Source organism: Oreochromis aureus, linkage group 22, assembly GCF_013358895.1.
Source record: "Oreochromis aureus strain Israel breed Guangdong linkage group 22, ZZ_aureus, whole genome shotgun sequence".
Taxonomy (NCBI): Eukaryota; Metazoa; Chordata; class Actinopteri; order Cichliformes; family Cichlidae; genus Oreochromis; species Oreochromis aureus.
This window is the reverse complement of record NC_052962.1, coordinates 21,007,648-21,033,280: the sequence shown is the minus strand read 5'-3', so window position 1 is coordinate 21,033,280 and position 25,633 is coordinate 21,007,648. Positions and strand designations below refer to the sequence as shown.

Sequence of the window (25,633 nt, the reverse complement as noted above, 5' to 3'; positions counted from 1 at the left end):
TGAGGCAGCGCTCAGTATTTCAGCCCGCTGCCTAGTCATTACTGTCACAGTGGGGTCTCAGTATGTAAAACTGAGGCACAGCAATGCACTGTAAGGCCAAATTAAAACCTGCTTTTATATGGAAATATGGCGACACGCACAACCAGAAAGCCAACGCAGAGCTTCATGAAGCGCATGCAAAGGTTTCAAAATCAAACAGATGGGAGAAGATGTGACAAAAACTGTGTAAAATGTGTTGAAATATTAATGCAACATGTCTGTCGTTTGCGACTTAAGGCCGAGATCAGCGGTTGTAAATGTATTTATTTTTTGCTCATTCACTTATTTATTTTTCGTGGCATGAATAGAAAACTGTGGCTGTTTAATTTTAGTGATTTAAGACGCCTGAACAGGTAAAACTGTGGTTTGGTTTGGTTTTGTTAAATACAAAATAAAGTTGAAATAACAGTTTTAAAAAATGCTTGCTTAATATTTTTCTGTGTAATACTTTATACTTACTATTGTTAAAGGAAAATGTGTTTTCTATCCTTTTTCACTACATCCATGAATCTTCTCTGTGATCTTCCTCCTGCCTCACAGCTCCATCCATCACGTCCCTCCTCTTGCACATCACACCACACCATTTTAGCCTTACATCTCTAACTTTCTTTCCTAATTTTCTCTTTCAGGAGATTTTGGGACCAAGAATTAGTCCTAAAGTCCTACATTATCTTGTGACCCCCTTATATTACGTTTGCAATTTCTGTTTAGCGACCTAAAGTCCAATCACTGAAAATAACCGGTTATGCCTTTGTGTGTATAGGGTTGAAATTTTCTAACCAAAAAAAGCAGCTTGTTTAAGAAACATCTTGCTTCTGTGCTTACACTGATTACACTTAATTTAACCCCTAAAATCAAACTTTGATTGTTTAAATAATCACACCCAGCTGTCACCTTTCACACTCTAATTAAATCTTACCTTTTATTATCCTTAAGCAGAGCATTTGCCAGCAGAGTTCACGACAGTATTGATTAGCTGCTTACTGAACTTTATACAATTTTATACGATTATTTTATAGAAGAGGAATATTTTCTCGAATCTCCCAGTGGCTTGGTGATACAGCAGACTAACGTCCTCATCATTTGTTTTGTAATTATTTTCATGTATTATCATGTATGAGACTTTCCTTCATGCAGTCAGAGAACTCAAAGCCTCGTAACTTTCGTATGATATCAAGATTGTGATGTTTTTCTACAGAGCTGACGTCAAGTCTGATTTCAAGCTTTAATTTCAAACTAACCAAATTCAAGTGAGCCCTAAACTCAAATTCTAACCTTTAAACCACCCCAAAAGAGCATTTTTAGACACTTCCCATAATGAAAACACTCAGTTACAAGGACTAAAGCTCTTAGGTTCTCTTAGTAGTAGCTCTCACACACACAGAAAGCACTTCCTGACAGCTGTCACTCCCATTGGCCACCAAACCGTCTCCCCCTCTCTGCCCGACAACATCCAGGCGTTTCCCTGTCAGACAACATATGCCACTGCATTTCTCCTGCTCCGAGCTGCCTGACATTATCTACTCCCAGTCCCTGTGGCCAGCACCAGCTCTCAGCCCTCTTGCTGGTGGCTCTGCGAACATGATCTCTGATGTCTCTCAGGCAGCAAACTGATGCTGTCACTGCACCAAGATTCAACACGACCCGCTGACAAACACATTGTGACAAGGACACACAGGCACACACAGTGTACACGCAGACGCACAGTTGTGCTCATGTCTCGTCAATATGCTGCACAAGAGTCAGTGCAAGTAATGCCTTTATTCAGCTGTTATTTTCTCCTCTGTCAGATCAGGTCAGCGGCACACACGCCCCGACACAAAAATATGCTTTGATGTACGTTTGTGGATTTTTAGAATTGACACACACAAAAAAGAAGAGCTGCTGAAAGTTGCACGAGGAGTTTGAGTTTAAATCTACAAGATCTGCTGTAACTGTGTTTTTATAAAACCATCACAAAGGTGGATCATGGGGAGAAAGGTTTAATTCATCAGCAGTCGTCGTAATTTCTTTGCTGTGAGTTGTACACACAGACAGCTTATAAAGGAAGTCTCACTGCAAACAGGAGAAAGAGTTACTGGTTAAAAAGTGTAGAAGAAATCAGGTATAAAGCCACTTATCCAAGAGTTAACGAGTAAACAAAGCAGTTTTCAACTCCTTCATTTGTTGACGTAGTCTGCCACCTGCTGGTAGAAGTGATGCACTGCAGCAAGAATGAGCCCAATTGTTATTTAGTTTTGTCATTTTGTTTATTAAAGAGCAGGAAAAAAAATCCTTTGTACTTTATTTGAATATATATTGTGCAAACTAGAAGAAGAGAGCTGAGTTAAACTGTGCTGAGAAGGAACGTGACACAGTGACGTGAGGCTTCTGAATGAAGATGATGTGTGAGGGAGAAAAAAAACCCATCGCAGATCGGCATCAACCAACTTTATTTGAATTTTACAGTCAGACAAAAATTGTTGATCTGTCGAAAATATAAATTCTGAACCAACATAATAACTATGAAACATGTTTACATAGTCACAAAAATGAACCCAGCGAGAGCTCAACTGTAAGCTGGAGGTTTGCATAAGAGTTCAGACTTGCGTAAATATCCCTCTCTCAGTGCTTCCTGTCTCTTCATGCCAAACAGGAGTTACAGTTAGAGGGTCGTTGCAAAACACAGGCTCAGTGATACCTGCTGCGGGAGCATCACAACCCGCTGACCCTGACCTCTGACCTCAAAGGTGACGAAGATTCAACATGTTTTTAACATGTTCTGCTACTACAAATATCAAATACTTTTAATTGTTGAAATCCGACTCATCGCAAACAAACAAAGACCATTAAATAAAACTATCATTTACAATATTTATCAAAAAGAAGAAAAATCTCTCCACACAGATTAAAGTCAGTGCTTTCATAATTATGGAGTCTTAAAATCTCCCAAGAATCCATAAGTTGATGGCTTTTAGTTAAATGCATAGACTACGTCTCTATGGGATATGAATACACTGAGAAGGAGGAACTGAAATGTAAACTTACTAAAATCTGCAAACAATGAAACACATGAAAACAACTGGAGACTGAGGTGAGTTTTGGATCAGTAGAAATGCTCATTGCTACAAGTTCTACTTCTAAAAGAAATAAATCACAGCATTAAATGGCTACATCACTAGCACAATGCCAAAGAAGTGCAGATGTCTGCGCTCTAATTGAAAACATAAGGGCAAATTGTTGCATTTAAATTTTAAACTTGGATTTAAAATAAAAATAAAAACATTGCAGCACTTTTCATTGTTCACTGGTTGTTCTGAGACCCTTTTTAAAGACTGGCTTCGATGACGAGCGTGAGTCTAGATTCATTTTTCACATCAATCCTGGACCTAAAGTTTGGAAAATGGCCAAGGACCTTTCATTAACAAAATACAAGATAAACACTAGGGTCCCGTTTCTGGTTGTGCTGTTTCACTGGTCAAAAAGATTCTGCTGAATTTACTGTAAACTACAACGGAGCAGTTTGTTAACCTGAAGCAGAGCTAGAGGACTCGATGGCATTGCTGTGCTCGACGTAACTGAATTAGATTTCTGACCTTAGGAAAAATACTGATTCCAAACTGACAGGGAAAAAATGCACTATTTCTATCTTAGGCTCTGGTCACACAGGGATAGCGACCGGTTGGCAACCATCAGTTGCTAGGGAAAAATGGGTTGCTTGTTGTTCTGTGAAAACATCTGCTAAAGCCTTAGAGCAGGGATGTCAAACTCTTTTTAAACTGTGGGCCACATACAGCCCACTTTGATTTTAAGTGGGCTGGACTGGTGAAACTACATGAGGAATGTATAAAACTGGAGAAAAACTTTGGGTAGGGTTCAAAATATAAAGTTTTGAACACTGTAAAATAAATATACATATATATATTAAAATAGCAGAGCCTTAAAGACCAGGCAGTGATTAACTCTGTTGGAGATTTTTAGTAGAGACACCTGTGTGTTATTAATTTGAAGCTCCTACGTCTCCTCATTCTCGAGGTATCGCATTCACTGGTGTCCACGTCACCAGCCGGGTGGCTGCTTGTTGATATTGGTCATCAAAAAGGTGCTGCAACAAAAACCTTGTTATTGCTTTGGTCTCTCGATTGCTGTGATCCCCTGCAGTTTATACAGAAGATGTTGCAAACAGTCGCCAACTACTTGTCGAGTGTCAGTCAAACAATAAAAAGTGGGAATAGTGGGGTGCCGGTTTAGCGCACTGTGATGAGCAGGCGCCCATATGCCGCATGGCTGACCTGTGGCCTGTGCCTTCCCTGCTCTCGCTCCTCTGCTTTCTTGTTGTTCTTCACTGTACTGTAATATTAAAAAAGAGAAGTGGAAAAAGTGCAAACTGGACAATGTAGAACATTTACCTTTAAAGTAAGAGTTGTGCCTTCTGAAATGTGTTGGTTAAAGTGGCAAGTTGACAAGTGCTAGCATACAAATCAACATTTTCAGTGTAAACAATGAGTGATAGCATTAATATGCTGATGACCAAAGCAATGACAAAAGATTTTTGGTGCAGCACCCTCCTTGCGACACATCTCACTCAGCAACCTCCAGGAACGACTCGCCAGCTGTTAGGGTACCAAGAGTCTGCCGGGGGTTTGCAAAAGGGTCTCTAGGCCTGTGTGACTAAGGCCTTGAGTCAACACTTGTATTTTAAAGGAGAGTCCTCTGAATTTGCCCAGACTACTCTTGAGATGGTGCATAGTGACAAATAACTTTTGACCAAATGAAAACTGGCAAACTCAAAACGTCGACTCAAAAGCTGTTCGCAGTTTTTAAATTATCATTATTATTATTATTCAAATTGTGGGCTGAAAACATAAGTGACACCATGTTATCTGCAACAAAAATCACATACTCAACCAAGGAAATTAAAAAATTAAAAAAGAAGACATTTGTACATGAAACAAAACAACAAACTTAAACTCGACACTGATATACAGCAGTTAAAAACATGTATTTGCATCACAGCTGTTTTAGTGGAATTACGAGTTCTAAGATTTGGTATGTTGTATTGCTCTGCAAGGATCTACTTTTTGTAACCAAAAAACAAGCAGATATCTGGGCCTTAAGCCAAGAGAACATCTGTTTAGCCACATAGTTGTGGCTCTACATTTAATTTCCACCTGGCTGTGGTACTTCTACAATGCTGTCCTGTTGTTTTGTACAATAATCCTGAACATTTGCCTCATTTTCACCAAATAAAATAATCAAAAACACATCATGTGTGTTTATTTAACTATCATATCTACACTCGTAACATGCTTAACACTTCAAATCAAACAATCATAATACAAAATCAAACAAGTCCACCGCATTGCTTTGCATATATTGTGCATATTCCAGAGCCTCTGTCCTCTCCAGGAGTTATGGCTGGTTCCTTTGAAGAACAGCAGGCCTCTCTTTTTTCAGCAGTTAGAACTTTGCAACCAAGAGAAGCACAATGTTTCGTTACGTTCCTTTATGGAGAGACCCTGAGGATGAAGTGGAGTGGCTGTTCATCTGCAGAAGACAAGTGTGAGTAACACCAGTTAGCACTAGCACACGTTTTCAACTGGTTAGTTTTTGAGGGTGGCTGTAGCTCAGGAGGTAGAGCAGGTCAACTACTGATCAGAAAGTTGGTGGTGCGACTGGTCCAAGTTACTCTGATGCCTCCAATGTTGTATGAATGTGTGTGAATGTTAGTAAAAAAGCACTTAAGCATAGAAAAAAGTGCCTGAATGAATGAAGCAAGTTGTATAAAGCACTTTAAATGCTCAGGTAGAGTAGAACAGCTTTATATAGGAACCAGTGCATAGTCCCTGCAATAAATCATTCATTATCTCAACTTCATTTTCATTAAATTCTGCCCACACCCCTCACCCCTGCAGTAGCTTTACCCACACTTTGAGAACCGGTGGGTCGGGTTTAGCCCTTTAGTTAAGACAAAGGTCTATGAGTGTCCTCAAAAAGATGGAAATGAGCGATGCACAAATGCTGTATAAGATATGGAAAAATAGAAATTTTTAAAAATCTTTTACAAAGTCATGTTTCTCCAGTATTGTTTTACACCTCACATACAACTGTTGTCTGGCTTAGAAATCCTCAACCCCGAAGACAGACAGTGCCCATCACTCGTGTTCAAAAAGTTGCCCACACATTACTCTAGGGGGAATAGGAGAACGCAAGAACAGTTGTAGGTAGCATCAGGGTAGGCCTGACTGACAGGCTGATGACACACCATATGGAGACGCTGTGCGAATTTTACCCTGAGGGGGACAACAATGTTTTTTTATTATTTGTTTGCCTCATCCCTGTCAGCTTCTGTTACGGAAACGAGAAGGAAGAGACAGCCAGGTTGTGGGAGCTGACAGCCACGCACGTAGATACAAGACAATACGCAGACGCACGTGTGCGCAGAAATGACAGACTGTGCTCAGACACAGACGAGGTACAGACACAGAGCAGGAACACACAGTTGGTGAAGACATACTGTACACGAGGTGAGCAGGGATTTTATGCTGTACTTCTGGAAAGTGAAATAACTGATTTGCAGATCTACGGTTAACTGGCTTGAGTTACTGTTAGATGAAACTGTAGTTAAGGTTTGAACTGTGATACAAATATAAAGAGAAACGCTGCCCTGCACCAGACAACTGACAGGATTTTAAAAACATGTTCTATGTTAAGTTAATCAATAATGATGTAAAGGTAGGCTTATATTTTCAGATATAATTGGTTTGGAGCATAAAATGCTATTTTTTCCATTTTTAAACCATAATTATTTATATGCTTTATAAGTATATATCCACCAACCTAATCGAATAACCAATTATGACCATCAATGATTAGAAAAGTCTTAAAGATTTTAAAATGAAGGATGCAAAGATTATTTTAATTCACAATTCTTTTTGCCTGAAATACAAATCTAGAAATTATCAGTAAAATCAAAAACATACCTGTTTGGAAGCTTCAGACGAGGAATGGACTTCATTTCCAAAGTTTCCATTTAACTGCATCGTTGCTGTGAAAGTAGAAAGTAGTGAAAGAGCATTAAAACATCTGTTTCTCATTCTGAAAGCGGTAGATTTTTATAATAGTTGGCAACTATACATCAACCATTGAAAAATGTTAGACAGTGTGTAAGGCCTCCATCTAAACCAGGGGTGGGGGAAATCCAGGCCTCAGGGCCGGTGTCCTGCAGGTTTTAGATATCACCTGAATCAAATGATTAGTTCGTTACCAGGCCTCTGGAGAACATGAAGACATACTGAGGAGGTAATTTAACTATTTAAATTAGCTCTGTTGGATCAAGGACACATCTAAAACCTGCAGGACACCGGCCCTGAGGCCTGGAGCTCCCCACCCCTGATCTAAACAGTACTCAGTTCTTTGATCATTTACAGCAAATAAAGCAGAAAGCAAAGCTTCCTCCTTACCCTGTGAAACAAGCCTAGGATCAACAAAGCCCCAGTGCTGATAGAGAGCTGCCAGATCATGTGGACTGTAGTTTTTCAGGAGACTTAAAATATCGATGTCCGTTGGCGTTTCTCCTGTTGATTCACTCTTTCCCTGAGATCTTCGGAGTGTATCTAAATATGCTTTGCTTCCATGTAGCCCCCACATATTCATGGCAGCCCAGAGATCAGAACCTTTGGGACCTGAAGAAAAGTCACTTGAATGCCTGCGAGAGTGGAGCTTATCTGTGTTAGAAGAAGAAGAAGAATTCCCACTGCGACTTCTTGCCAGCATAAAACCCAAACCCTCCTGTGGGAAGTTCCCCTCCACAGTGGCTCTGTTGCCTCTTTGTTTTGGGCTGCTTGTAGGCTGCAAGCTCTGGAGACTCTTGCTGTTCACAATGCTGTTTGACGAAGTAGCTTGGGTGCTGGAGCCTTTAGATCCACCCTCCACTGTTCGGTTATGCTCCTTCTTTTGATTTTGGAGTCCAACCTTGCCACTACACTGTGTCGCATCTGAAGGTCGTGAGTCTTTTGACTGATGCTTGGACTTCAGGGTGCCTGATTGATTCTTGTGGGACGACTGCTTATTGCTGCTGCTGCCGCCATGGTTTGTGACCCCAGGAGGCTGTGTGCGCTGCGTTCTTGGAGTAGGCAAAGCTGGACAGTCCTTGCCTTCGAGGAAGGGTGGCGGTCCCGTGCGTCTCCACTGAGAAGCACCTGCCTTTAAACTCTTGAGACTGTTAATGCTAGGTGCCCACTTGGGTGCCATGGTGCTGCTGCCATCCACCCTGTGGGCAACACGCTGATGGATCCACAGTACTTCTGGGTAGTTGGTGGTGTGGGAGCAGTATGGGCACTGATGTCTCACCAGGCCCTGTGTTTTTACTGAAAAACTAACATCAGTTATGGGTAAAGAAGAAAGATTGAGGAGGCTGCTAGCATCGCCAGTAGCATGTCCCTGCTCTTTGACCTCTGAGCCGTTTGTCTTTTCCATTTTAATGTTTGACTCTACTAACTCCTGGCTTGGAGAACTTGAATAGGGATTCCAGTATGGCTGACTGAGCAAGATGCTCCTGCTTCTGAGGTAGTCCATGTATCTTGAGGCTTTGGAACCACTTCTGCTTATGTCCAAGTTGGTGCTCTGTTTGCTGTAGGAACTCAGGAAGTCCTGGTGCTGCGTGTGCAGGTGAGACCTGAGTAGCGCGGTGTCAACAGTGTGGAAATCACAGTGCTCGCAGAAATATTTTTTTTTATCTGCAGGTAAAAACAGAAGGGGACATTCATAACAGATGAGGTCAGTTTTTGGACATATACAAAAAGACTGTATAATAAAGATAGAAGGATCACACATCTAGCTAAGGAAGAAAAAAAAAACACCCCTAATTAGACAAAAAGCAAGAATTATGTATTGTGCTATTATTAAATGTAAATTGTGTTTATTTATTGACCATTATAAATGCAGATGCCAAAATATTAGCAAACAGCTAATATTGGCCCTATTAGCTTTATTTCATGATTATTGGTGCTGCCATGATGAGTAATGACAGTCATTGTGGTAAGTCAGGCTGGTAGAACATCAGCATGTTTTAATAGTAATAAAGAAATTTGTCATTAGTCTAAAGATATTGTACACAAATAGAAGTTGTTACATAAAATTTTCCATATTGATATTTTATCCCACCCCTAACCCACAATTAATACATCTAGATCTGAATCTACAAATCCAACCAAAACTGTTTTTTTTTAAGATTTGTTAAGCCAATAAAACAATTATTAATGCTGAGATTTATATATTAGGAGTCCCTTAAAAATATTAGGTAAGGTAACCTAACTGCGTTCGTATTTTTACAGACATTCTTGTGTAAAAAAAGGGCAATTACTGCTTCTGTAATTCATTTAGAAATTCGCTAGTGATCTCCCCTTTGCACAATATATTGCCAATTTAACTCATTTTTGTACCAGAGTTGTAGTTTAATTTACCTTCCAGAAATCAATTTGTATAAAATACAGCCCTTAATTGATGCTTTGATGCTTATAAATGGTAAAAGTACAAAACTGTTCTAAGCTTGATCAACGAATATAAACTCTTGTCTAAGCTCTGGCATGGATAATGTATTATGGTGTGTTGTGGTGGATTCGGCTCACCTTCCTGGTCTAGGCTCCTGATGTTCTTTGTCTGTTTAGATGAGGAGTGAACATCTTTAACGTTTTTAGTCTGCAGTGCCTCATAAAATGCTTGACCAAGTCCATTCAGCAGAATAGGGTCCTTCTGGCTAATCTTTTTGTCACCACCTTTATGATCAAGGCCTGTGTCACCCTTCTTCTTCTTAAGATTGGAGCCGGCTGTGTCATTTGGCTTTCTCTTTTTCTCTTGCTTCAAGGGGACGTACTCGCCTTTTTCTATGTCATATGCCACTTCTGCGTCAGCTAATCTCTCCTCCCATCCCAGACATTTTTCTGTAGCCTCCACTAGCCGTCCTCTTGTAGCTAACTGCCATGACTGATAACTACAAATTGGATCCAGCTCAGGAATTCGACTGCCCAGCTTCACTTCCTCAGGGCTTTCCCTGGCTCCAGCAGAAGTGAGGTTCAGGCTTTCCAAAAACTGCCTCTTAGCGTCTTGCACCTCGGAGGACTCCACATTTCCTTGTGTTGGGTTCTGCATCTGAGTGCGAGTGTGGTTCAGTTTATGCAACTTTTCGTGTATCTGCAGCGTCCTGCGGTCATTGAAGAAGTTACCGCAGCCTGCACAGAGCTCATAGAGGCACTCTTCATTCGTCAGTGATGCTGGGTCCTGAGGAACCCCGTTGATGGTGGCAGGCGGTTCGTTGCTTTTGCTGCCCCTTAGCTGGGCTTTCACTCGATGAATGCGCATGTGACTTTGGAGGAACCACGCTTGGCGAAAGCGCCGTCCACATATCCGGCAACCGTGATCCTGAGCGCCACGGTGCCTTTTCATGTGGGACTTGAGGAGTAATACCTGAGGGAAAACCTGGCCACAAATGGTGCAGGAAAAAGGTCCATCATCACCTCCATCGCTAACCTCGACACCATCTTTACCCTTAACTTTTTTCTTGGTTGTTTTCTTCTTGACCTTTCCATTAATGTTATGAGCTTTATCAGGTGGGCTGCTGAGCTCAGGAGGGTCAGTTATATCAGCATCCTCTTTCTGCCCTTCATCTCCATCCCCCTCCCTGTCACTGAGGTTTTGGCTCAAAAGGCCCAATTTATGGCTTCGAATATGGGCCTTCAGGCTGCCCTTCTGAGCTGTCCTGTGCTCACAGTAGGGACACTTGTAAGGCTTCTCCCGAGTGTGTCTTCTCATGTGCTGAGATAGAGAGCTTAGAAGTGGAAAACTGCGGCCACACACCCCGCAGGTGTGGCATGAGGTTACCTCATCCTCTGCCTCCACCTTAGCTGTGTGTTTTTGTGAAACATCCTCCCGTTCTTCTGTCTCCATCACTTTTCCAAGACCACCGGTCATCAAGAATCACCACAGCTATTTAATAAATCCTCTGTGAAACTCTAGAAAGTTATTCTTCCAAAACTTATTGAGTTCTCAGCACAGGTATCAAAAACTTGCCAAACATCACAGCTTTAGTATCCAATCCCGATCTTTGAAGAGAAGTTCCTTCATCAAGTGGCATGCTGTTTTTATGATACCTGGAAAAAAAGAAACTGAAATGAGTCCTATGATAATTAAATGAACTATCAAAATTCAGAAAAAAAAACAGTTAAAAAAAGTCTGTCCAAATGGCTTTAAAATAATATGAAAACATAAATGAAAATACAGTATTTAAGGAAAAAACAGCGATTGCACAAAGACAACGAGCTTGAAAGTCAATCCTTGGTATGACCACCTTAATTCTTTAGTATTCTTCTGGAGTAGATAGTTTTCGAGGTCTGGCACGTCTTCTTTTGTCCTCTAGTTGTCCAGTTATCTCCAGTTTTTAAGGAAACACTGCACAGCATGCTGAGATGTGCCAGGTTTTCAGGTAATAGCCGTTCCAAAATCACCTCAATGGTGCAAAAATAGCATTTTATGTATTTTTTTCATAAATTCAACTAAAGAAGTCGGAACACTTCATATGTTTCCGTGACAGGCTGCTGGTAACAAAGTGTCTAAAGATAAACAATTTAATGCAATAGTTGCTTTTTTGTCCAAGTTCACACAATATTGGTTTTTATGTGAGCTCAGTGTTAAGTGGCCTAACAGACGAACAACATTCCAATAAACATGGTCAGGTACAAGGACTGAAAATGAGTGAAAAAGCAGCTGATGTCCAAAATAGAATAGAATAAACTGATGACTGAATAATTGAATAATATTTTGGTTCAACAACTGTTTAAGATCAAGCAGTTGTTGCTTTCACATTAAGGTTGTTTTACTCTGTGCTAAGAGAGAGTGAGAGCTCACTGAGGCAATTTGCATCACAGAGATTTTGGAATAACCTTTGTCCTTTACTGGATGAACGACGGCTGTCTGTACCTATTAGACCACGGGTCAGTGTCTCAACATGCGTGTGTCGGTCAGACCTTTGGTTGCTTATGCCGAAATTGAGTGTGTGAGGTGAAGCATGAAGAGATGTATTCATTCCTGGCCAGCCAGGATAAGCCCCCAGGGGGCATCCACTCTAATTCACGATCAATAATCCATTATCAACAAACTTCATTTTAGAAACTCACTTACTAGCACATACAGAGCACTGATTCTGGGCTGAGTGCTGATGCAAGATTGTGAGTAAAAAGGTAAGAATGTATATTTGTAACTTTTAGTATCAAAATAATCTAAATCTTTAAGGTTTTACACACAAATCATGGTTGAGACTGCAGGTATAGTGATGTAGCATTTGTCCAGATCCCTGACCTGGTTTATACCTAAATCTTTGGCTCACAGTTTTGGATCACACCACTTTCTTTTCATTTGCTTTTTTTTTTTTTTTTTTATCTTAAAATAGCTTCCCTCGGAGAGTAATGTTTTATCAAAACTCCACATAACTAAAAAACTTTGGCAACATGAACACAAGGCTAATCAGCATATAATGGGTCATTTTTGCATGGCCTGCGACGCTGTCTGATTCATAATCACATATTTAGTGAGACTCATCTTGAACAGGTCAGCTGCTCGTGTTCGCAACATGTTTCTTTCTCAACTCATATAGGGAACTTTTTTTTTCTTTTTTATCGGAACGACCGACTCAGGAGATACAAAATTTTCCCCTTTTTTAAAAGCAAAACAGGATCACTTCCAGGGAAACACTGGGGAAAAAATAAATTTGTTGTTCTATGAATTCACCTCATAAACTTTAGAACAACTTCAATGTTTTTTTTCCGTAATGCACATGTAGGCAAATATATTTCATCATAGTCATCAAGTTCACCAATGCAAGGATCAAAGTAGTTACCAGGAAAATTATGGAGATGGGTAAAAAACAGGACATCCACCCTTTTGTGTCATCTGGTGAAGTTATAAAGACACTGGGAAATGATGTATCTGATATTTGTTTTGTTATATATATCTGCTGCACCTGCTTTGGCTGGTGGGGTAAAACATGTCAGGTAAAGGTGGCTGTAAAGCCACTCATTCTCATTTAATTATTTGTACCTCTTTCTGTTGTTTATTGGAGAGGTTTGGGGATGCCCAAGTTCAAACCATCTCAACCTTTCCTCTCTAACTTCTCTTTACTTCGTTCATCTTTAACTCTGCTAGCTCCATCTCGGCCTTATTCAGTCTTATTTTACTACAAAAATTATATTCTGCATTGAAGAAAACCTGATTTTTGCTTGTATATGCTGACAGTTACAGTTCTTAGAAAGAAACACCAAATTGGCAAAAGTCTCTATCAGCAGGTCAAGCTTAGGGAAAAATCAGAATCGGTTAAAGAAAATTGCAATCTTGCGATAAATCCTTCATAATTTTAGAGATAAATGATCTTGTCTGCCAGGAAAATGAGTTTGACGTGAGAGGCTCCTTTAGGCTACGTTCACACTGCAGGTCTTAATGCTCAATTCCGATTTTTTGATCAAATCCGATTTTTTTTGTCTGCTTGTTCACACTACAAATAAAATGCGACAGCAAATGCGCTCTAGTGTGAACGCTCAAAGCGGCCCGCATGCGCAAAAGAAGATGTCACACACAACGCGCTCTGTTTAGACCCAGAGCAAACAGTATTGTTTGACTTCGGACTTTACGTTTCCAAATTTTTGCTTTAAGTTATTTTGTTATTTACATAATAATGTAAATAACCTAATAATTATCCTTATCGCTGTTTTAGAGGAGCGGTGCTTCAAAGGATAGTTGCAGATTTCTGTCAGAATCTGCAGATTATACAGTACAAATAAAATGTTCACGTTGTCTTCCAAACAGTTTCACTGACATCTACACTGGATGGCCAGGAACCGTTCGCGATGTCTTCTCCGGCGCTGATAATTGGCGTCTGTCTTGTGTCAGTGATGTAAAAGACGGATTTAATGCGACATGACCGTTCAAACAGCAGTCGCTTTCTAAAACATCGGATACGTATCGGATTCAGTACCACATACGAAAGTGACCCAGATCGGATTTGAAAATATCGGATTTGTGCCGTTCACACTGTCATACCATGATCGGATATGGGCCGCATAGGGTCAAAAAAATCGGATTTGATGCGCTTTCGCCTGCAGTGTGAACGTAGCCTTAGAGACTTCTTATCGAGACCTCAAAAAAAGGCAAACATAAAAGCAGCTGTGGTGCTCTACATAACGAACAGTGCATGGCAGAGGCAGTCTGATGTAGCTAAACATGTTCCTCAGGCAAGGACGACCATTTCTTTGGCTGTTTTTAGTGAAAGAAGGTACTCTAGCTCAGCCAGGCAGTCAAAAGAAAAACCTGCTATTGTGTGAGCCGCACCAGAACTGTCACATCGCCTCATGTCTGGCCCTCCACCCCTCATTAGGGGGTCGAGAGAGTTATTGTTAAACCGAAGAGGCCTGGGCCTACCCATCACTGTCTTCAAATGGGCGAAGAGGCGGGACAAAAGACAACTCTTGTTTGTCTCGTCTTCCTTTGAATGCAAGGGGGAAAAAAAATAGGTGCACATACTCATAAAGGCTAAAGCAAAAACACTGACTCCAGCATGATTTTCAGGCGGTGAGGTTGTTCGTCTAATTATCTGCTGTACGTGCATCTGCATCTGTCTAAATGCGTGCCTGCCTGCTTGCTATCATGTGTGCTGATCCGCTCACGCTACAATGGGTGCTGTACCCAGAATCTGGAGGAGTTTAGGAGGGTTTTTTCTGGACATGGCAGGTGTTTGGTAGGCAGACGCTATCAGATTAACGCACGGGCAATGTGGCACACTGTCTCCGAGAGGGGGGAGGATATGGGAGAGAAACTGGAAGGTGGCAATTAAGGGGTTATGGTTAAGGCGAATGTAATGAGTTAACACAATGGGGATAAAGTCAGAGAGCTGAGGGCAACAGATGGGAATAAACGGGCCATCAGAATGGAGGTAGCCGCCTCTACAGTATGAGCTTATGCCTTTGTCAAAGCAGCCTATCTGCTTAGTGAGTGTTATATATTTGCATCTGCAGTGTCCTACTACTGCATGTGTACACAACAAAAATAATCGTGAAAACTCCCCTTGTCTTACCCCCCTCCTCTCCTTCCTGTACTCGGCTATCTTTTCCACCTCTTCAGCCTTTATCCCATACAACAGTCAAAGCCCATTGGAGGATCTGTAAAGTAATGCAGATAGCCAAACATGTTGCTCTGGGGCTTAACTCGTTTCTTTTAGAATCCCTCGCTCCATTTTTCACTCTCTTTTCTCTGGCTGATGAATAGGCACGTCCAGTCAGCTGTCCGCACACTGATTCATCCTGACGTCCCAACCAGCTCAGCACAAACTCCCTATGGTCAGGGCACTGATGCTGAGAGCCTGCGTTCTGCGATGTGCGTGTGTACTCGCATGAAAATATCCACTGCGTCGCATGTTTGCGCACTGATTGTGTGCCCGGTTGCTGCTGTGGACTGGAAGTCTCCCGTCTAATCTTTAAAAACACCTGAAAAGCCTCAAATACCAATTTTTCCTTTTGCAACACAGAAATGTCCACAACAGCTGACGTCTGCACATTTCTGTATTTGCAAACTAGTGAGAGATGTGAAAAATCATTGCTGTGTGTATACCCCATGACTGTGTGCATGCATATGTGCACACAGTGCAAGTGTGTGTGTGTGCATGTGCTGAAGTCATCCAAATATTCACATCCACAAACCTGTGCCAACATACCCCTGACTGGAGATGGCATGTGACTGTCCTTATGCTAGTGTTCAAAGCCACAGTGACTCGCTAAGCCTCACCTCGCATCTACCGTTTTGTGTCCAGTAATCCTGTCCACCAACTGCAAACACAAACCAGGCATAAAACCAAAATATTACACGTTATCTTTGCTGTAAATATAGTCTGAGTCTATATTCAGGATATTTTCTATCATATTTTTTCCTGTCTTTAACTTATCCAGATGGACAGTACAATAAATTTAAGAAAAACCTTTCTGCCCATCAGTCATTCCTGACAGTATGATTAATCTTGTGTCAGTTGTTAGCGGATTACAGGAAATACAGTGTTGCACAAGGGATATTTCACAACAAATTAAAAGCAAAGTCGGGCTTGCCACATCAAGTCCTAGTGGACCAGAGATATCCCCAGAACTGATAATTATCACATCTTTCATTAGGAAAATTCTGAAAGTGTGGGGCGGTTTAAACCTACAAATGTTCTATTCTTACATGCTGAAGAAGAAGGAGGACGCCCACAAGCATAGCAAACACTACATGTGGAAGATGGTGACTTGTGCAGCTGCTGCAATAGCTGCAACCCAACCCGATGATAAGAAAGGCAGCAAGAGTCAGATAAGGAAATACTTTGCATTTGCAAGGAGGATGATCGAGGAGTGATTATTGATTCACAAAAGCCAATGTTCAAACGATGCTACTGTGCTTTTTAGAACAAGCAAGAAAATCTTTAGAGAAGAACCAAAAGCCCGACATCTAGACCAGTTCACAGAATGAAAGGTGAAAGGTGACCGTGCAAATATGCAAAGTATCATGTTCTCCTGAAATACATATTACCATTTTGTTTTTAAAAGCAAGAACTGCTGTTTTGAAATTAACTATAACGGCTAAGATGATGTAACTAATTTTACCTTTTAAAGTACCTTTTAAAGCTCCTCACATTTCAGTCTGTTTCCTGTTATCAAAGTAAAATCTTAACATTTCTTGTTCTGTACTGCTTTTATTTACAGATAATGTAATTTTGTCATGTTCAAGTGTTTTTTAATAAAGGAGTTGGATATCAGGAATCATGTAATTCTACTGGTATTTCTACTGACTTCTACATTTCTGGTATAGGTATATCTATAGTAGGCACAACTGAAACTCAATGATCTGTAAAGCTGAATTACTTTTCTCACTTTACTTTTAATTAATGGCCTTCGATCACATAGAAATCTATGTGAAAGGGGATTTCTTACTTGACCTCTGTAGACACTTTCCTGCCTTTTTTATGCACTCAAGTCATTCACTGTCGGACATACTGAATAATCAAATTAAGAAAATTTGTAGATCTTGATCATACGATAGTTGAAAATGGAGGTATGAAACCGCACACTCACACACTCGCAGCTGTCAATCACAAGTCATTGAGCATGTGTTCTCACAGTCAGACCCGCCCCTTCTTGTGCCATCTTAGTTTTTGAAACCAAGAAGGCGACAGCAGAAACGCTCAAGGCTTTAGATCAGGACAACAGGTGATGTCACAGCAGCTACGCCCATCTTTTATCAATCTTTTATGATTACCTACTCTTCAAAGCAAACATGGCCAGCTTCTAGTTAATTGATATAAGAATATTTTACTTTGGATGTCAATGTTGAGTAGACATTTAAATATTGCTGCCCTTCCAAGTTAATGCCAGAAATACTAGTGGGTTAAATGTATTATTTATTTTATCAACAGCAGGTGCCAGTTCACTACCCGTTTCTCTCTCTCTCTCTCCCTGAGAAAGGGAACAAGTAAACAGATGATAGCCATGCTAACCGGCGCAGTTGTGCAGTACTCTGATGTATGAAACAAGCAGGTGTATGTCAGTTTTGTGTCTTCTGTCTTTTAGACTCGTCAATTCGCCAATTTTTTTTTCTCTGGTTAATTAAAGATAATTTCTTACAGGTTTTGTGGGCTCAACACAAACTCTAGGTGCCAGCATGACTTCATGTGTAGCAACTATCCAATACAAGTCAGCAACTCGACATCAGATATGTTGCCTTGAATACAAACTCGTCCAGTTAACAAAAGAAATATCAGTGTTTAAAAAAAAAAGAAGCTTCAGTCAAATATCTTCTATAAAAAATATAAAGAAATATGTGTCATCATAAAAATGTTAAATGTCAAGATATTTTTCCACTTGTGTGGTGTGACTACAGAGCTAACAATGACTTTCTCAGAGTAATACAGGCATGCTTTTTCCCATCCTGTCAACGTGGCCTGAATGCAGCAGTAGAGGTCTTAGAATAACCTAGTGACCACAGAACAACCTCATTAGAGTGAAGTCTTGAAAAAACTGGCAAAACAAGATCAACACAAAGTGATAAAAGTACACAGCTCAGTCCTTCCAGACAACTCTCCATCCCACCACAGCTGGATTATCCTTTTACAGCTCACAAGCAACTCCTGTTATTATTCAGGGCCTATGGCGTTCCTAGAATGACTTAATTGCACAAAAACAGTGACGCCGCACGGCGCTGTGGGCGACCAGCCTAATGTACCTAAAAGATTAGACAGCCATGAGCTCAACAGTCACAAGCACGGACAAACTTGCGCACATTCATGCCCATCCCCCTCCTTGGGCAACTCTCCACTTGGTTACACAACATATACAGGGATTACTCTTCATTGCATGAGATGAGCTGCTCAATGAGTGGCTTTTATCACGGATGCCCCTTTGTGCACAAAAAGGGGCATCCGTGACATGACAGAGAAAAGACGGCAGCGGTTTTACCTGCTGCGGAAATACACAGTGGTCTCATGCAGACATCAGAAACTACCTGAGCAGCTCCACTAAAGAGCAGAAAAGCAAAGAGGAAGAGTTGTCATTTTTAGAGCTATTCTCAATTACTATAGGTTATTATTACTGCTGATTTATCCTCCATGGTAGGCCTGAGGATCCACTGTGTACCCACTCTCTTTTCGGTTTGGATTGGCTAGTGTGGGAGACACTGGAGTATAATCTGCTGGCATTAACTTGCTCTCTAAAAAAAGCACTCTCGACAGGGATTAGATTATCATGGCAAGGTCAACTCAAACTCACTCCGACTGTCTCCCTTTATGTCTCTATCACTCTGGTTTTACTTTATCGGCCTTCCTCTCATCGTTCGGCCTCCTGTCCATAGGTGTAAATTCGAAGAGACTGATTTCATTGTCACCTAAATACAAGTCAAGCCACTAAGTAAAAGAAATGACAGCAGATTAAAGGAGATTAAGCCTACAGAATAAGGCCAAAAAAAGCAGTAAATCAGAACACTTATTAGAAAATGTTTTGTTCATTTAAATTCTGTAAAAGTGTTATTGTTTTGTTAAGCCTAATTATGATTATCATCATTTTCTAGTTATTTTTCTGGTGATTGACTAATAGGTTCATCAAAAAGGAGGCTGTCACTTTAATCTTATGCATCTTAAGTTGGAGATAACCTTTAGCTTGAGTTGATCCTCAGACTAATGAAGATTGAGCCCAAATAATGGACACAGCCACTTTAACTGCACAGTAAATATTATTTTTATGACAGGTTTGCAGTCAGAATTAATGTCTGCATGTAAAAAGTGCATTAGAGGCTGAGGAGGCCGAATCACTCCTCTGCAAATCAGAAATTTGACATTGATTTTAACTAAAATCACTACAAAATGCTAAAGCTGATATTTCTAATCAAACACACTTGAAGTTGCTTTGGTTTTGCTTTTTCCTGACATCTAATGTTGATCTCTATCTGCGTAAAAGATCATAATTCTCAAGTTACGTAGTAGATAATGATTTGTAACGACATGTGTGTGTAATTTCACGTTTCCTGATGATTAAGGTAAGGATTGAAAAAGCGTAAGGGGATACCTGCTTAGCGATTTTACCCTGGAGCAAAAGAATGACAGCTGGCAGGAGGGTCTGGATTAGGTTTCCCATAGGGGTATTGCATCTTTTACACCACCACTTCTTTGGAATAGAATGAGCCGATAGTAACCTGATTCCTCCAGACCCATCCAATCTCGTCTCACTCGGTCTCAATGGGACCAAACAGAAGGGATCTGTGAACGCCTTACTCATCCCTCCCATCTTCCATCTGCCAGTGTCTGCACTCCAGTTCCTCCACTGGAGACTTAAAGGCCATGTTCTTCTTTCTTTTCTTTATTGAGGAACCTATATGAATCATCATAAACTATAAATGTTCTCCACCCATTCGATTCTTAATTGTGCTAAAATAAAGAAACGCTGCTTTGTGGTTTTGTAAAAAATGACGCAGTAGGTAGGTTAGTGTTGCCCAAAGAACAATACTGATGATAATAAGCTCCTAAAGAAAATTCAATTTGTTTTACATTTACATTTTCAGAATTTTTTTAACATAAATATGAATATTTTTCATTTGTAATTAGAAGAAAAATTTCCTGATTAATAATTTGGTGTAGAAAAATTAGCAAACACGTTATAAAAGTTAAAACTTTGAACTTCAGAAAAGAGAGAAAAAAAATGTTTACATATTTTACATTTATAATTCTCTTTTTTTGTTTAGGAAAAAATAGCAATTCGAGTAGATTTACTTGCTTAAATTTTAAATGCTTAAGCTTTAGCGTGCTTTTCCCTAAAGATTTTCTGTAGGATGATGTTTCTCATCTGTTTACATAAGGCCCAGGTAATGTGAACACCACCACATGCTCTGAATGCAGCATGTGGTCCATCCGTATGATGTGCTGTTAGGTAATCACATCAAAAGAGAGGATGCACACTCAGCAAGAACGCGTACGCCTTTTAGCCACAGATTCACCCGCTGCAGACATTTGGCCCACTGAACAGTGTGGATGTTTTTACGTTTAAGTGTAAAACTCAGTTTTCTGTGTTTAACCCACTCAAAACTTGTTTTTTGAGAGTTTTTTTGTTGTTTCATTCTGAAAAAACTAACTCCTCTGTGATTTGGATGTATGTAAAACATAACTGAGAGATTGTTACACCTACTATAGATGTTACACTGAGAAATAAGTTGACTAAAGCCACTTTTCCCTCAGGGACGAGGAAATCTTTCAAAGATGGTTTAAAGTTACATAATTGCATGATCTGGATGGCTTAAAACATTTGGGGTGGAGATTGTCTGTCTGTATGAAAACAGTAAGTGATAACACAAGTTGTGATCAACAGCAGCACTGCAGCTCATGTTTAGCCATTTGTTTTAATATGACTTTTTTTAACAACGCTACAGGAAACTGCAGCCATTTAACTGCAAAATGACATAACGACACCTTGCTTTTATATACAAATATAACCTGAATACAACTAGTTGCAAAGACACGTGTTGCAGGGGAGTTTCCCTCATCAGTGTTGGCAATTAGACAGCAAATTATTCTGAGTGAGAGTGAGTGCAGTCAGTCTGAGTCTGATAGCAAGTGTTTGGAGACGGGTTGCCTGTCTCCAGGAACAGCCTTACGATCGAAAGTGGCCACCCAGAGGTTGAGGATGTTGCACACTCAGCCTGTGGGCGACCAGCCACTTCAATCAGTCGCTGACTGCAAAAAAACCCATCAAACAAAAACTACAACTGAAGTTTTTTGTTTGTTTGTTTTTTGTAGATTCAAGGAGGTTGCCATCTTATTTCTCTTTTGCTGTGACTGAAACACAAAGCAGTCCCCTGAAAACATGCTGAGTATTTACTGCTTCGTGCTGGATTCACAGGAACAACAGTTTAATGGTTTCAGGGATTTTTTTTATTGTAAACTAAGGTTTTTAAAAATCATTTAAAGACTTAGAAGCTTCATTTTTATTTGATGAGGTCATTGACATTCACCCCAGATTAAAGTGCTGCCCATTAAAAAGAAAGGAAACTGAAATGATTATTACCACCCATTTTAAAACTTGCGTTTGTGCTCATTTTCACTTACACAGAGTGCTTGCAGAAGAACAATCTTGGTTTTGATTTAATCCAACGTTGTGTTGTTTCCAGATGTAGCGCTATTTGTTAAATTAAACTTGTATTACAAAGCCACGATGTTTCAGCTTGAGGTGGATCAACTTATGAGCCTAATTTCAGGTGACTTCACTGATGCCATCATCTTATCTTTACCTGATCTGTCGCCTCAATTCTGCAGCCCTTACATCCAGTTTTATAAATTTTTAACATCTGAATTTAAATGTAGTAGTCAGCTGTGATTTTATAATAACAATTTCCTTTGTTTTGCAACCACAAAACAGGTTATTACATAAAAACATTAGCATGGGCACTGCTTATTTAACAAGTGTCTTATTTTCAACAATTTCCACACAGATTTTCCCAATCACTGCATCCCTACTTTCAGCCCATTGTCACAATGGGTGCTGCCCAAAGTGGAGATGGCCTGACCCCTCACATCCTCCTGCCTGCACTGTCTGCACCCCTCCCCCTTCCAGCAACAAGCCTCTGTCCAGACCCCCGGCCTCCTGACCTAATCTAGATGATTAAATCATTTTTCTTTAGCACAAATTTTGTCCCCCCACTAGTCTTGTCTGGTAGTTGTCGCACACCCTCCCCTATTGATCGCCATGCTGAGGAGATTACCCTAATAGCTGGGATTACCTCCCCACATGTTGGTTGGTTACTCTAGGGGAGGAGGGGAGAGCTGGAGATGGTGCATGATGTGCAAGTGCACAGAGGGCCGGGGGGGGGGGAGTAAAACATATAAAAAAATTAAAATAAAAATCTAGACCTGGGTTTGTTTGTCGCCTGTAAGTACTACACAAAACAAACCGGTATTACTCTCTGTGGGATGTAATTAAGACTTTTAAGCACCCACATAACAATCTTTATCCTTCAGTGCTATGCTGTGCATGATCAGTCATAAGACAAGAGCTTTTTGAGGCAGGGGTAGACAAACAACACCCCCCAAGGCCCTATCTGACAAGAATTAGGACCGTTCCTTCTGCTTAACCTGGTTGAAATCCAGTTTGAGTGCTAAATCAGCCTCAATCTTTATAAAAGGTTAAAAGTTTCAGTTATATTTTCTTATAGATTAATATGCACTAATTTTTTTTGTTTCTTTTGCTTTGTTTTGTACTACTGGTCAGACAAAAGAAGCAAAACACACACCATTTTTTGACCTTTGGAGCCTACTCATCAGTCCTCTCCTGATAACAATACAGTTTAAGTGGCCCATCCACATGTTTCACTGAGGCCTCTGTGGTGTGGAGGCTCGGTGGGTGTTTTAGCGGACTGTTTCTAACAAGTGCAAGGGGTGAGAGTGGTTAGAAATCAAGATGTTAGCCCCACTGAGACACGAAGGCAGGCAGGCAGGCAGGCTGAGAGAGAGGCTGGAGGCCATTCAGACAGTGCAGAGCAGAGAAAAGGAATTCCGTTAATCCGCCGCTGATCCGGTACAATGGCAGCCTTGTTGTCTATCCCGTTTGCGCTCACTTACTCACCACAAGTTTGCGTGCGTCGACCGCCTTCACAGCTGTGCCCGAACCGCACCGGAGATGATGGTAATGGTTAAAGAAGCGATAATGTGTGGAGCTGGCAGGGAGGGGGGTGTCAAGTCGCTACATGTAGGAAACAGCCTCGCTTCACGGGACACACGACTTCTCCCGAGTCTGTTACAAATAACTGACATCCATATTTAGTTGCCAACTAACCGACGGGGATGTTGTAGTCAACTTTCGCCAGCACAAACTCTCAAAACGGAGCACTTCTCGTATAAGCTGCTCCCGTCCGACACCCCACCGCGTCTCTTTTGTTAGTTAACCGTCGTTTGGCTTCACTCCTTACCTCCAGAGGGGTTAACGATAGGCGGCAGGTCGCTCCTGAAGGAATCCCATCACGGACCGAGCTCTCGCCTCGCAGCGGATAAACACTTGTCCACAAACCGAAGGGAGGGGAGCGGAGGAGGAGGGAGGCGGAGGGGGGCTATCCTTTGAGCGGTGTGCTCATCTCCTTTCTGCTCGGTGGCGTCAAAACTTCCGCGTATTTCAATCACAGCGGTGCACCTGAACCGCGGTTCCCGTTCCGCTCCTCTGCTGCAGCGGCGGCCGTCGTCGTCGCCGGGGACATGAGTGACGCGAGAGATAACGTTATTAACGTTAATAACAAGCAAGGGCGAGTGATCTCTGCGTGCGCGCGCCTCGCCTCCATTCACTGCAGCTGAGCCTGACTGCTGAGAGGTGACCGGTGCGCGCGCGTGCGGAACAGTGAGTGAGGTCGAGCTCGTGTTTGCGGCCCAAATGGAGGTAAAAGTGTGCCCACACCGCCACTTCACCAATGCCACCTTGAGTAGAAACGAGGAGTTTACGGTTCCGTGGACTCTGAAAATGTAATCAAAAACATTTTAAAATCTGCATTTAAAATTTTAATCCGTGTGTCGTATTGTAGTTTTATTACGCGAAAGTGTTACAAGACTTGTCATTTTGAGTTGGATTATTGTTTTGCGATGTTTTGCAAGAATTATTTAGACTTTTCATATAAGCAAAAAACTTTAAATCCTACTTTAATGGCTTATTAGTGCACACGTTATATGATTTAAAATATATTAAAAGTGTATAAAGTAAAAACTTCCTCAAATAAACGGTATAGATTTTAAATGTTAATATTTGCATCCGAAATACAGTCGTTCTATTACATTTTATTCACATAGCACCAATTTAGAACAATGGCCACCTTAATGTGCTTTGTATTGTACCCTACAACACCGGAAAGAAACCCCAACAATTACACGAACCCCTATGAGCAAGCAGTTGGCAACTGTGGGAAGGAAAAACTCACTTTTAACAGGAACCAGGCTCAGAGAGGAGGAGCCATCTGTGAACAACTGCAGATTTTAGCAGCTATTTTTAAAAGAGCGCAATTAAAGTCTTTTTGAGTTTGATTAAATACAGCAGTGGTGTATAAACTCACAGAGTGAAAAGACCTGAGAGAAACACTCCGTGAATCATGGAAAGCGCCCTCCGGCAGTATAAGTAGCATAACTAAGGGAGGTTTCAGAGTCATCTGATCCAGCCTTAACTATAAGCTTTAAAGGGGAAAGTTTTAGGCCTAATCTAAAAAGTATAGAGTGTCTGCCTCCCAAACTGGGAGCTGGTTCTGCAGTAGAGGGGCTTGACATCTGCATTTGAGGTGGATTTTAAATTTAACTTAAATTTAAGTCTGAATTTAACAGCGAGCAAATGATGAGAAGGTAATATGGGAGAAATATGGTGTCTCTCGTCAGTCCCAGGTAATATTCTCACTGCAGCGCTCTGGATCAACTGATAATAATGAATTACAATAGTCCAGGCTAGAAGTAACAAATGCACAAACTTGCTTTTCAGCATCAATCTGAAATCATCAATCTGTTTCTAATTATAGAATTATTGTGCAAATGTGAGAGGGAAAGCAGAGAGTAGCACAACATAAAAGTAATTTGAACCTGTACTTTAGTGAAGTACTTGAGTAAACATACTAAGAGTACTAATTAAGAGGTCTTGTGACACTAGCAGGGGGACACCAGGAGTCAATATTCCAGGGAGAGCCAGTGCTCCTCCGTAGTCTTTGGACACACCCTTGCCCTCACATTAGGCTATCTATGAACGTGAACCCCACTACCACAAAATTTCCATTAAGTCCTGTAACCAGACCTCCTGTGCGAAACAGTACTCCACTTCTATAGATTGTAGTAATCTGATTGAACATAAGTTTATTTGGAAGAGCTCTCCACATGAGGGCATTATAAACTAAAGTAATTAGGGCCTTAAAAGTAGACTGATACAGGAACCCCTTCACAAAACAGGGGCAGACAGTTGATGCAGGTCCTACTTTGGGGGCCAAGTGGCAAAGCTTTACTATTGCATGTTTTTCTTCTTTATTCTGCTTGAAGAATGTGACAAATCCATAAGCTGAACAGTAATGT

General features: G+C 40.9%; 1 protein-coding gene across 2 annotated transcripts; it reads right to left on the bottom strand.

Annotated features, from left to right (window-relative positions):
* Positions 1–2,454: 2,454 nt before the first annotated feature.
* Positions 2,455–23,902, bottom strand: LOC116322732 (zinc finger protein 516-like). Of its 2 annotated transcripts, none has more exons than XM_039606131.1 (5): positions 23,178–23,902; positions 9,648–11,165; positions 7,482–8,756; positions 7,002–7,066; positions 2,455–5,565 (listed from the first exon to the last, which is right to left on the bottom strand). In XM_039606131.1, the coding sequence occupies exons 2-5, from the start codon at positions 10,984–10,986 to the stop codon at positions 5,515–5,517; spliced, it is 2,730 nt and encodes a 909-aa protein (XP_039462065.1). In that variant the 5' UTR covers positions 10,987–11,165; positions 23,178–23,902; the 3' UTR covers positions 2,455–5,514. The 2 variants fall into 2 exon arrangements, with proteins under 2 accessions (XP_039462065.1, XP_031598749.1); XM_031742889.2 differs by having other exon boundaries at positions 23,521–23,902.
* Positions 23,903–25,633: the final 1,731 nt, after the last annotated feature.

Coding starts and splice junctions, on each gene's coding strand:
- LOC116322732 (XM_039606131.1), bottom strand. CDS start 10,986: ATGACCGGTGGTCTTGGAAAAGTGATGGAGACAGAAGAACGGGAGGAT. Junction 8,757..9,647: donor CAGGAGCCTAGACCAGGAAG/GTGAGCCGAATC, acceptor TTTTACCTGCAG/ATAAAAAAAAATATTTCTGC. Junction 5,566..7,001: donor CGTCTGAAGCTTCCAAACAG/GTATGTTTTTGA, acceptor TGTCTTCTGCAG/ATGAACAGCCACTCCACTTC.